Source organism: Chanos chanos, chromosome 13 (genome assembly GCF_902362185.1).
Source record: "Chanos chanos chromosome 13, fChaCha1.1, whole genome shotgun sequence".
NCBI lineage: Eukaryota > Metazoa > Chordata > Actinopteri > Gonorynchiformes > Chanidae > Chanos > Chanos chanos.
In genome coordinates, this window is record NC_044507.1 from 7,242,811 (window position 1) to 7,256,425 (window position 13,615).

Sequence of the window (13,615 nt, forward strand, 5' to 3'; positions counted from 1 at the left end):
TTCTCTCACATGCTGAAGGAGATGAGGAGAGAAGAGGGGGGCGTCTCTCTCGCTTCAGTTTCCCGAAAGCAGCCGCCCCTCCTGGGTGGCCTGACTGCAATCTGATTGGCTAAGGCCCGATACCCTGGACCCCTGAAGCAGCACCGTTTAGAAACGTCTGCCCTCGTAAACAGCGCCACCAGGAGCAAAACAAATTAGCATCGCATGTGAGAGCAATTGGTGGAGATTGCTGATTTTCAGGCAGGTCCAAAACAAACAAGCATTGGTACATCACATAAACAAGCATTTTCAAGACAGCTGACCCGCGGGCGAGGGGAGTTCACTTTGGAAACAGGCCATGTGATCTGCTAATGTCGTTAACGGCACAGAGCATGTTTGTGAGATGCACTGTACACTGTTAGGAGAGGCAGAAGTCAAAAGCATCAGTGTAGCCTGATGGTGTATCCACACACACACACACACTCGCACGCACGCACGTACATGAAACGCACAAGGGACCAGAAACACGGAATATACGTGTAAAAGCACTAAAACAGATGACTACATTTTTTGTTTATGGGGAAACAATATGTCATGGATCATAAAGAACACATTAAATTTCCATTTGCTGAGTAAAACCACATTAGCAAACACTAATGACATAATGCGGCTCTCGTGAGACTAATGATACATTCAAACAAACACTGCCTGGCTCCACAGATAAAAACATTAAAAAAAAAAATAACTCTGAGAAAGAGAGATAATGACCAATAATGTTTTCTTTCACATTTTAAAGGAGGCTCACAATCCTAAACTGAGTAAGGTTTCCAAAAAAAAAACCAACCTCAGTTCCTGTATAACTTAGCAAGGGTTAGCAGCAGCTTTTTAAGGATTAGCGTTGAATGGGACATAATGTTGATTTTAGAGTGACACATGTCATTGCACTCTTCATTGTGAAGTCCACCACACCAGCTGTTTGTCTGAAGGGGAATAACCTCAGATATCTCCAGCTCTGTCCTAGACTCACACCTGTAACAACGTATTGACCCAATCGGCATTAAAGGGGTGGGGGGGGGGGGGGGGTGTGTGTGTGTAAGGCTTTAACTCTACACCAACAGGGAAACATTTGAAATCAAGGCGGGAGAAGTAAAACAAAGGTCACGGACGCAGCACATCAAAAGGTGTTAGTATTTTGGGTAACTGGGAGTAATCTGAAGGTGTAATTACATTTGCAGCCACAAGGAGCAGTAACACCCCCCCCCCCCCCCCCCCCCCCCCCCCCGGGTCTGACCGGTCGCCGTGGCATCCGTTGGCAGGCCTGATCTTCACCGTGTTTGGATCGCACCCCTCGTACGGATCTGACATAAACTCACTTGTAGCTGGCCGTTAACCTGGCCTTTCGCCTCGGCCTGCCACGGTCACCCTGACAAAAGCCCTTTCCGAGCACTGCTGTCTCTCTCTGTCTAAACCCTGTGGAGGGGAAACACAGATGGGCCTGCCTGCCTGCCTGCCTGTCTCCATGGCAACCATATACATACACACATCCAGCTGTAGACACCTGATTAGCCATGTGCATGAGTGTGTGTGTGTGTGTGTGTGGGTTGAGAGGAAAACTCGGGCCGTCAGCATGCACACTGCTCATTACACCAATCCATATTAGATCATCCACCTACACACACACACACACACACACACGCACACACACACGCACACACACACACGCACATACATGGAATAAAGGGGATATCATATTAGCTGGAGAGTCTGAAAATGCAGGAAATAAATACCATCTAAAATATCAACAGCCCTTAATGTTTTGTATCAGTTTTGAATGGAACAAGTGCAGCTGCACAGACAGGGTGATAAAGTCTGACTTTTTTTACATCCATTTGTAGCCTGAGCTGATTGTATAATGATGTATATGGATCCAGCAACTGTGTGAAAGCAGGAGACCTTGGCAGGATTAGAGTCTAGAGCTAGTCTGAGCGCTTTGAATAGTCTGGGGGAAGTGTGTGTGTGTGTGTGTGTGTGTGTGTGCGTGTGAGTGTGAGTGTGAGTGTATGTCTACTGCTCATCTGAGAGCACTGAATAATCAAGTACTCTGTGTGTGTGTGTGTGTGCGCGCGCAGGCGTGCACGCGTGTGTGTGCGGTGAGTGTGTGTGTGTGGGCTGGATTAGTGCCGCATTCTACGCTGCTCGTCAGGGAAACCTGACAAGTTTGTCTATTATGTTGAGACTTAGAGGGCATGTGTGTGTGTCTGTGTGTGTGTGTGTGTATATGTCACAGGGTCCATGTGCCAGAGCCCCATGCCCCATGTGATAAGGGCTGAAGTGTGTGTGTGGGGTTGTGAATGTCCACTTCTACGTGTGCATGTGCGTGCGCATCAGCATGTGTGTGCATGTCTGCATGTGTGTGAGAGCTTAGCAGTGTGAGGTTGGTAATCCGCAAAGCTTCTTTGCCTGAGGGTACTGTTGTGAAACTTGTCCGAAGAGAGAGAGAGAGAGAGAGAGAGAGAGAGAGAGAGCGAGACAGAAAGAAAGAAAGGGTGTGTTATGTAACAAGATTTTTCTTCCTTTTGTCAACAAACAAACAGGGGAGGCCTGTTCACACACACACGCACACTCGCACAGACATGTACACACATGCAGACACACAAGTTAATGGGAACTAGTTCAAATCTGGGGCACAACCTATCATTTAATCTATGAGCTGTGCACATGATGCCAATCACCACCCAGCCCAGTAATCACAGATATTAATACAGCTTAACCTGGGCTCTGTGACTATATGCATAAATATATAAATCATGTCAGGGTGCACTACGAGACTGCAAACACAGATATAAAAAACATTAGAGTGCGCTATTCCATTCCACACACAGATATAAAAACTATCGGAATGTGTGCCCAACCACTGCAGACATAGATGTAAACAAACAGCATTTCAACTTCATTACTCTGCTCTTGTATTTTGTCTGTGAAGTCAGCCCATTTTGGCTGAAAAAGAGAGAAACTGTTCATCTCATTTTGTCTGTGAAGTAAGCCCATTTCAGCCAAAAAACCGTTCATATCATTTTGTCTGTGAAGTAAGCCCATTTCAGCCAAAAAACCGTTCATATCATTTTGTCTGTGAAGTCAGCCTATTTCGGCTGAAAAAGAGAAAAAAAAAAACATTCATATCATTTTGGCTGTGAAGCAAGCTCATTTTGGCCGAAAAAGAGAAAAACTGTTCCTGTCTTTTTGGCTTTAGAGCACCTCTGTGACTCTTCAGAACATTTTTCAGAGGTACACAAAGTCACACAGCACTTGTCAAACATGTCACCGCACCTACTATATAACATTTACTTTTTATACCCCTAAAGTCTCTCTCTCTCTCTTTCAAGCACATACACACACACACACACACACACATACACACACACACACACACACACACACACACACACACACACACACTAATCTACATTCTGCTGTGTTTTGGAGCTTTATAATCCATCAACTGCACACATTAACCTTTCCCAGGAACACACACTCACACCCTGTATGAATCCTGGGCTGACCTGCCTGTACCCTGAACTCAGAATGAACAGCAAAGATGAACTCCTGTCCTGGGGTCGCGACCTTAAACCCTTCCCCCACGCACAGTCTGTATTACGATACAGCTGTCTCAGCAGTTCAATATCTACATTCTCAAAGCACAGAGGGTGACAGTGTATTTCCTCATGTACTTACGTACTGTTCTTTTGTACATTTGTACACTTTTCTCCAGTGTTTCTGTGGTTATGAAATATTTTTGTAAAGCCATGATTACATTTTACTTCAAAATCTCCTACAGTCACTTTTTATCTTGAATGAGAGGATCTGATGCTACTGCTTATCATCAGTGCGGCGTTGTCCTTAAACTCCACTGACCAAGCCTGTCCCTCGTGACTTGTAAGCTTGATAGTAAACACACCCAGATTTTGACTTAAATATCAACATTCTGAAATTAGCATACACAAACAAAAACAGACGCACATGTGTGAGTACTGAGCCTATACGCACTCACACACACACGCACACACACACACCAAACACACAAACATATGCACCTGCGTATGCACACACGCGGACGCACAGACACAGACACACAAATGCACACAAACGCGCACACAAACGCACACACAAACACACACACAAACACACACACACACACACACATAAAGGGCAAATAAAACTCCCCTGGCCATTTATATCAGCTCATGAGTCATGACCTGCTGCTCGGCAACCGAATAATGTCATGGAAGTCACAGCGTCGGGGCACAGAGGAGGGAGGCAGGAAAAGAGAGGGGGGAGAGACAGAGAGAGAGAGAAAGAGAGAGAGAGAGAGAGAGAGAGAGAGAGAGAGAGAGAGAGAGAGAGCAAGACAATTCTGGTGACAGAAAGGTTGAGAGAGAACAGTAAGTAAAGTGCATGAGGTTAAAAAAACAGATGGACCTTGTCAGACAGAGAGAAATTAGAGATTGCGAAAGAGACTGCACAAAAAAAGAAAGAGAGAGAGAGAGAGAGACAGAGAGAGAGAGAGAGAGAGACAGAGAGAGAGAACAGCAGAACGTGATGAGCCACGTGAGATGGGCTCAGACACTGCGGCTGGGTTACGTAAGCACACTCCCCACTCCGTCTCCTCATGGACTCGGCAGACATAACTCCTCTCCAATCCCTCACCCTGCAGCAGCCCCATGCTTTTTTTCCCTCTCTCACATGGCACCTCACATGCTCCCTCTCCCTCTCCCTCTCCCTCTCTCTCTCTCTCTCTCTCCCACACGCTCTGTCCCCGGGGAGCTGTCAGCCTGCACTGCCTGTGTACTTTTCCCGCCTGCCTGAGACTGTAGCACCACTCACAGGGCAGCCGGGACACAGCAAACAGCAGCCAATTAACTGTGCTAAAACGCACACCTGCACGGACACACACACAAACAATGTACACAGACACACACACACACAGACACACAACATATATACACACACACAACAGACACACACACACACACACACACACACACACAGAGACGCACAACATACACACACACACACACACACACACACACACACACACACACACACACACACACACACACAGACGCACAACCTAACAGACACATCTGTATATGCTTTAATGCATGTGGTTTTTCTCAAGTAATAATAATAAATAAATAATAATATACCAGCCTTTTAGACAAATTAAAATGATGGACAGGAGCAATAGTTAATCAACCCATATTAATAATTCATGTTAGCATCATCTGGTCACTACAGTTACATTGCAGGTGTTAGTTGAAGAACCTCAGGAGTGTTTGTCTTGTCAAAAACTTGTGTCCTAACTTCCGAGACAGTGACACAACCCTCATTAATTTCTTATTCCCCCTCTTAACCCTCTCCCTCCATCCCCGTTTTCTCATGTTCCTGTCTCCCTGGCCAGTTCTGTGGAGTGTAGCCAGAGTGAACTCAGCTCACTGCAGTATTGATCTGTTTGTTCGATGTTTTGCGTCCCCTCAACAATCCCCTCCTTCTTTCACACTGCGAGCGTGTCCTCGTGTGCCTCACGCTTATGTAACGGCGTCTAGGAGAGCACTTTGCTGAATACTGATTTACTGTCTGGTCGCAGCATCGAAACGTGTCGGCTGCAGAGCGGTCGCGGCTGACTTTTTTAGCGGCTAGGTTCGTTTAAGAGCTGGAGCGGACGGGGCAAAATAAATAAATAAAATCAAGCACACTTTGCCTCCGTCTTCACTTTTCCTCCCAGACTGCAAACCGAGGTCACCGAGTTCAGAGGAGTTGCCGAAGTTCCCGCCTCTACTTTGGCGCCCACTGGTGGATGCTGTTGGCATGGCAACAGCACGCTTCGTGTGTTCTAACATCAGAGAGGCTGCAGGTGCTCCTAGTTGAGTGAGTCATCTGCGATTGCATTGTCTAATGGTTTAACTGGGCCCCACACAAAACCTTCACCACACAAACGTACACCTTAAGTCAAAGCAATTAACCATGACTTGTTTACTATAAACCCTCAGAGAGGGGTACATAAAATAAGAAATCTATGTATGAGTGTATTTATAGAAAGAAAGATTCAAGCACTTACATAATGACTATGTGATTACTGACATACTGTGCAAAAATGCTAAAATGTAAATTAAACAGTCTTTCTCCCCAGTTTTTCTGAGATAACATGTCGCTTACATACCACAACTGCAAACGTCCTTCAACATAAAACGTTTTTGACATTCAAACCAAAAAAACCCAACCAAACACAAGCCAATTATCATCCTTATCAATTATCATAACGCAGAGGTAATAAATTTTTTTTTTTTTTTGATTTATCATAAGATGGGTCTTATAACCTTCTCATGATGAGCCCTACAATGGAGGGAATTCCCAGTGTTTGCTGTCGAGAAAGAGGGGCAGATACTCACAGACTCGTCAAACCCCTCAATCTTATCCAGCATCTCTCTCAGCGTCTGCAAGATCTTAATACAAAGCTTCTCCTCTTTGTCCATCAGCTTCTTAGTGTGTTTGATTAGTCTGGAAAACAAACAGGATCAAATTGAGTACATGGCTAATTAAATAAAGAATAAACCTGACACCTCATGGAAAAGATAAAGGCAGAGCATATTATCCTATATAATATCAGGACAGATAAGTTATTGCTTATACAGATATCAGGGAAAATATGTATTGTGTGCATTATGTATATGTAATATAAGTTTAACAAATGTTTAAATCAAGCCCATCTTCATGTTCAGTGCCATCCTTATCGGACTCACTGGAATAACTTTTACTTGGAAACCTCAACAGGTGTTTGAACGTTCACCACAAATATCGGTCATATGTAAACATAGACAAGAATTTCAGCTCCTCAATGAAACGCGTGACCGTTTGCTTTTCCGCTCATTTCCAGACGTTCGATTAGCGATGATATCTGGAGCGGAGGAAACCTCCGAGACGTGTCCTGAGTGAAGGAGTCGCAGGTCGGAGCGTGAGCTGTTCTTACTTGGACATGAAGGCTCCAGTCTCGCAGCGCAGACGTGCCGGCTCAGGAAACAAGAGTTCGGGGCTGTGCAACACATCCACCAGCACGGAGAACTCCGCCTGGACCCGCGGACTGAACTGCTCCTCCAGACACGCCACAACACCCTGAACACACGCCGTTACGCTAACGTTTGACATTACCGACACACTTCAGCCAGTACAGACACTTCACCTCAGTATACACTGATGTACATATCTGTGTATAGTGCTTCAGGAGACGGTAAGAATGAATCAGCTCGTAGCCAATTTCAGTCATGAGAGAGAAATGTGAGGGTTTATTAAGCTCATTACTGGCTTATTATAAAGCCACAACATATCCATGGTATAGCAAACAGGCTATTGTATATATAATCCAGCGTGTGGGAGGAGTTGGCTTCACCTGCAGTTTCTCAATTATGCTCTTGTAGTCTGGGGCCCCTAAAGGTTCTTTGCGGGGCCTGGCGCGTGCAGACAGTCTCCAGTCTTTGGCAGCTCGCTGCACCATGGTGGTGTGTGTCTTCATAGACAGTGTGTTTACCTGACTGTCCAGATCCACAGGGATAGCTATGGCTCGATTCTTAGCTGGGAGGGGAAAAGTGCGGAAAAATCAGTACAGATGGACCAGGATGGGACTCTGATTAGTATCCCGTTAACACGGAATGAGATTTCGGTTTATCTATTTATTTTTTTTAACAATGTGCCAATGCCAAATGGTAAACTTAGGGTGAAAACTTAAACATGCATTTCAGAAACCTGACCATCTGGTTGTCACGACAAGTGCCAACTTCTTAATGAGACGTCAATCAAGATGATGAAATGCGGAGCAAAGCTTACTGGGAAATTACTGCTTGGTGATTTCACCGAGCGGACCCAGCATGCAACACAGGTCTGAATAACAAGCCGAGGGCAGGACGCGAGGCTGAGGGTGTGGCCTGACTGTCTGACATTTACACTCTGGGCTACACGTTCAGTTCAAGTCCAAAACGAAACTAGTCTGAAAGAGCGAACAGGCCAGGAGTACTGTACTGGCATTGTTTATTATTAGTCTTCACTGCTCTCTGGAGAAAGGGACAGTAAATAAAAAAACACCTCAAAATTTAGGGGTCAATCAAAATCCACTTGGGGATAATATATTTTTTTTGTTAGTTAATAGTTAGGCTAATTATCAATCTAAATGGACTTTCTACTAATAATTTGAGTTAAGAAGTATTTTATTTCTCTGTGTAATTATCCCCTTATCGTTAGTGGAGAAAAGAAAACCTGTACATGTGAGTAGGATGTAGAGCAAGCTGAACAGTGAACAAATGTACACGGGCTCACTGAGTGAGTGGCACCGTGTTAAGTGCGTGAACGCACCCACGTCAGCCAGGGTCTTGATGCAGCTCTCGATGTTGGCTTTCTGAAGAGGATTAATCCAGGTACAGTTGTACACCCTGAAGGCAGACTGCAGCAGCTGGATAAAGATGGGCTGATGGGTCTGTCAGAGGAGGCACGCACACAGAGGAGAAGAGGAGGAGGAGGAGGAGGAGGAGGAGGAGGAGGAGGAAGAGAGGAGACGGAGAGAAACGGATGTTAAAACAGGGATGACACAATGCAAAATGAAACAAAAAGAAGGCTGTATGTATTTTATAATGGTTAAATACGTCTGAAAGCTTTATCATGCAATTATTTTTACCATGACTATTAGCACGATACACATTTTGTAAAATATAAACAGAGAAAACACAATTTTACACTTTAAAAATGAAAGTCAGATTTAGAGGAGAGGAAAAGGAGAGATGGAGAGATGAAGGAAAAGATATAAAAGAAGTCGGGAGAAGGGAGGAGAGTGATGGAGAAAAACACACAGCACTGAGGCGGAAGACGAGTAGACCTTCGCGCATAGAGGGCTCAGCATGAGAGCAGTGTGTGTGTGTGTGTGTGAGTGTGAGTGTGTGTGTGTGAGAGTGTGTGTGAGAGTGTGTGTGAGAGTGTGTGTGAGAGTGTGTGTGTGTGTGAGAGAGAGAGAGAGAGAGTGAGTGTGTGTGTATGTGTGTGTGCTCCCCACCTGCAGGTTGGAGTTGTTGACAGAGAATTGGGAGCCAAAGAATCCCTTAACGATGGCCATAACTGTCTCTGTGACGTATCTCTCCAGCATGGTGTCTGCGTGTTTCCTGTCTGTGGTGGTGTTGCACACCTGAAATGTGGGCACATGTGCATAGTGTCTGCATGTCACTGCTTGTGTTTAAAGTACGAGGACTTCAAAGGGAAATTCAGCTGTTTGGACATAGCCCTTCATGACTTTATTACTGTTCTGGCTGTTTGTCAGCTCCTCTGATGTTTTGTCTTTAATCACTTATAAATATTTTTAGTCATGAGCACTTAGTTATGCCCAGATATTCTTACTGGATAAAAATGTAAAAATAAAAAAGTATGATTTATGAAATAACATAGCAGAAAAATTACTTTGATGTCTTCATTACAATGAGGAAAGTATTATATTAAGTCTAAATGGGAAATAGGATTAACTTGTTAGACTGTGTTCAGTTTCTCTTGCTGTGAGTGGACAGTTTTCATCAACATGACTGACATGGTGTCAAACCAGCCAGAGGGCAGAGGAGTTATTGCTGCGCTGTTACAACCAATCCAGTCCTCTGAAATGTGTTAGGGGGAGGGTACAAGGGTCAGGGAAGGGCCGGACCAGTGAGTGTAGTGGAAAAAGAAGAGCGCCCTTACCCTGGACATGTCGATAAGAAAGTTCTCAAAGAGCTTCCAGATGTGGTGACTGGTATAAATCTCTTTCATCTCAACCTCTGTGTCCACATAGCAGTGATTCACAAAATTCACGTAAGCTATCTTCACCTGTGAGACAGATTGAAATTTAGTTATCTTTTTTTTTATAAATAACAAAAACAAAAAGGCAAACAGAAAACACGCTTTCCTGATCAATTAAGTTAATTAATTAACAGTAATTTCAGAGTAATAAACTCAGAATCATGTCACTGGTGTACTCGCTCAAGATCATCATTACTGACAGCAATGTGCCAGTCAGGGTAAAGAGTAAAACAGACGATTGTCAGGTACTTTTCCAAGCTTTCAAAACGTTCGATTACGTCGAGAAAACGCCTTCCGTGTCCGCGCGCGCGTACCCGTCAGAGCGTCTTACCTCGGGGATGCAGTCGTCATGGGTTACCACCTTGACGATGTCGTCGAGGGGGAGCAGAGAGTTGCATTTAAGCTCGGTGTAGACATTTTTGCCCTCGGTGCAGGCGGCCAGCAGCTCCACCAGCGTGTTGTGATAGGCCAGATCTCCCGCCTCATCGCTCCTCTCCCGCTCAGAACACATCATCTGGAGCAGGACGGGGAAGGAAGCTCGGTCGTTGTAGAACACCAGGACGTCCTCTCCTGCATTCACCAGCTACAGGAGCACAAACACACACACACACACACACACACACACACACACAAACACACACTCAGTCAAGCAGCTGCAGAATCAACCTGCTCAGTGCTTGGACTGCAGAGTTACAGGTACAAGACATCGAAACAGCATGCGGACAGTCTAATGAAGAACGCGTTCTAAATCTATGTCTATGTCATCGTCAAACAAAACAACATCCTTCATGCCCCTCTAAAACAGTCCATGCAATACAAACATAAAGACATCGGAGCATTACTGGAATAAAATAGCATTGCTCGAATATGCACGTTATAACAAGTCATAAAAATCAACATCAGTTCCCAATTTGACTATCAGGAATAGTCCTTAGCTGATATTAAATAATTCGTTCATACTCAATCTGAAGCAGTATCTCCAGCAGCGTAGAGGACCAGGGCTCGTTCTCTTACCTCTGTCATGACTTTGTCCTGGCATTTTTTCACGTATTTGCCGTCAGCCTTGACGATGGTCTGCAGGAAGCGGAGGTACTGGACGTGTCTGCCGTGGGTCTCGATACAGTGAACAAAGTGATGCACTACCCGGTCACTGATCTCGTTACACAGATGGTAGTTATTCCGGAAGATGTACCGCATGGTTTTCGCCTCCAGGAGCTAAACAGCGAGTGACAACATAAATAAACAGACATGTTTAATAGCTTTATGTTATTAAAAAAAAAAAAAAAAATCACCCACCCAAATGAACTGATCGCTTTAGCTTTGTTTCTGTGTAATGCAGGACATGAACTGTAATGCAGGACATGAACTTAGTCATTTTACTTATTTTTTTTTTTTTACACGGTAGTGTTTTATAAGGAATTAGGAGTATTAACAGCATTTCTGTTTGTGCTTGTGTTTAATGAAGTGTATCAGGACCAAGATCAGAACTGTGAACAACACTGTTGATTTACGACAGCTGACTTTGGAACAGTTAGCTAAGTTTGCACAGCTGAGTTGAGTTGAGCTGAGTTCAGCTCCGCCCCAGTGAGAACTCTCCCAACCTGTAATTTCAGTAAATTCTCCGCTTAAGTTTCTGAGGTTTTTTTCTCCTTTTCTCCTACTCACCCCAGGTGTGAGGAAGAGGTTAAGGTGTTTGTGCAGCAGTGTTTGGTTCTGCGGGTTGTCACGACAGAAGTTCTGCAGGAAAGTGTGTGCTAGGGTCATGATCTCGGCCATTTTCTCATCACCCTGAAAGAGGGGAAAAAAAAAAAAAAAAGAGAGAAAAGTGAATCATCCTGGCGTACTGTGTCTCCCGTTTTATTTCTGTCTGACGCATGCGTCATGCGCTTTCTGCTCAAGCGCTTGTTTTACTCGATTCTAAAGTAAGAATCTTTTCATTTCTCAATCATCTGTCTTTTTTTTGTTTGCCTGTCTTTGCAACCTGCCTTCATCTGCCCTTTCTTTTTTTGGTCTGTCTATGCAATCTGTCTTTTCCAACCTGCCAAATCTATACTAAGACAATACTTTCTTATAAATTGATGGGAAAACCGCACCCCCCCCCCCCCCCCCCCCCAAAAAAAATTGTCAGTAACAAGCGAGACCCAAATCACGCGGCCCACTCACTTTCTCATATGGTATCTGCAGTAGGTCCAGAACCACAGTGTGGGCACCCATGTTCTTCAGGAGTCTCTGCTGCTGAACACGACTCTTCTTCGCCGGATAGCACAGCTTACTGAGCCTCTGTAAAATCTATGGACCAAGACAAAACACCATCAGTATCTCACCATGGAAACGCTACCCATAACTAAGCGCTCAAACCAGCAGTTCTCTGACTTCAGATAGCTTTAATGGGGTACAGTATAGACATGGGATTAAGGAGTGGCTTTAGGGGGAGTGAATGGAGAAAGAGTAGGAGGACTTGGTGGGATAGGCTGTGCTTATGGCTGTGCTTATGGCTGTGTTTATGGCTGTGTTTATGGCTGTGCTTATGGCTGTGTTTATGGCTGTGCTTATGGCTGTGCTTATGGCTGTGCTTATGGATGTGTTTATGGCTGTGCTCACCTCTTTGACAATGTTGTAGTTGTTAGCTTTGTTGCTGTCAATTTGTGGTTTTATGTTCCCATCTTGCACTGGGCTCAGGATACCAGCCTCCTGTCAATCAAAAGACGAGTATACATGGAGTTTTAATGCTATATGATTTGCTATGCAAAGCGGTTATTCCTAACTGCCACCTACAGCTGTAACTCTACTTTAGTATTCAGAATTTGAATATTTAACCCTACTCTAAGGTTTAACAATGGTAATAGCTTTAATTGTATTCAATCTGCCAGCCCTGCCAGTAGGGGGCATACCTCGATGTTCTGTTCCTTAGCCTGGTTCTCAGTCATGTCTTCGTTGCCGTAGCCACCGCTCTTTTCCACCCACAGTTCTGACTTCTCCACAGTCAGACGCAACTGGTCCAGGTCAGCTTTTATCTGTTTATAGTTCTCCACATCCTGTTCAGACACAAGCAACTGGACCTACAAGGACACATAACAAGAGCATCAGCATCATAATCAGAACTGTCTTGTATCATACTCTGGAGACGGACCGTCAAAGTTTCATCTACATGAAAACAAAGATAAACGTCAAAAGTTGGATATAAGTCAAGACGAGCTTGATCAATATAGATGAGATGAATCCACAGCGGGGAAAAAAAATCAGGTATAATTTGCAGTGTCGCGGGTCATGGAATATGACTGTCTTGCTGTATATTTGGCAGTAACTGACATCCTTAAGTTTAGTCGTTTTACAAATCTTTGCCCAACCGTTTGAATAAGTGTTAGAGTTGTTAAGTTTGAACTGCTTTCAAATAAAGGCCCTGGGGCTTTATGAACGTCTTGGATCTTCCGACCCTTGAAAAGTAACGATGACAATACCACATATCTGCGTGGTGAGGTAAGGGAGTAACAGACCTGTTTGAAGGCCTGCAGCACCTCAGCTCTCTGGCTAAAGTGTTTGAAGATGAGCTGTAGAGCTCCGGACACCAGAGGAGGGTAGTCCTGCATGATCAGGTGAATCAGCACCCGAAGAAACGTCCTGCCTCCCTCGTCGTCCAGCTCCACCGCGCTCTTCTCTTTACTGCTACGGTCACACGCGTACGCATGCAAACACAAGCACGCATACGAACACGCGCAGGCATGCACACACACACACACACATGCATATGCAAACGCACACACGCACGCACACGTATGCACAC

The 13,615-nt window shown here is 44.7% G+C and overlaps 1 protein-coding gene across 1 annotated transcript in view; it reads right to left on the reverse strand.

Moving 5' to 3' along the window:
* Positions 1-13,615, reverse strand: part of itpr2 (inositol 1,4,5-trisphosphate receptor, type 2) — a 69,578-nt gene that overhangs the window by 33,390 nt on the left and 22,573 nt on the right. Inside the window, exons 25-37 of the mRNA XM_030790581.1 lie at positions 13,329-13,494; positions 12,726-12,893; positions 12,436-12,525; positions 11,998-12,123; positions 11,500-11,622; positions 10,849-11,049; positions 10,166-10,417; positions 9,736-9,861; positions 9,068-9,196; positions 8,377-8,497; positions 7,421-7,602; positions 7,004-7,146; positions 6,426-6,534 (exon numbers count right to left, since the gene is read on the reverse strand). Of these exons, the coding sequence (XP_030646441.1) occupies positions 6,426-6,534; positions 7,004-7,146; positions 7,421-7,602; positions 8,377-8,497; positions 9,068-9,196; positions 9,736-9,861; positions 10,166-10,417; positions 10,849-11,049; positions 11,500-11,622; positions 11,998-12,123; positions 12,436-12,525; positions 12,726-12,893; positions 13,329-13,494 (1,936 nt within the window). The remainder of the gene's footprint in view (positions 1-6,425; positions 6,535-7,003; positions 7,147-7,420; positions 7,603-8,376; positions 8,498-9,067; positions 9,197-9,735; positions 9,862-10,165; positions 10,418-10,848; positions 11,050-11,499; positions 11,623-11,997; positions 12,124-12,435; positions 12,526-12,725; positions 12,894-13,328; positions 13,495-13,615) is intronic.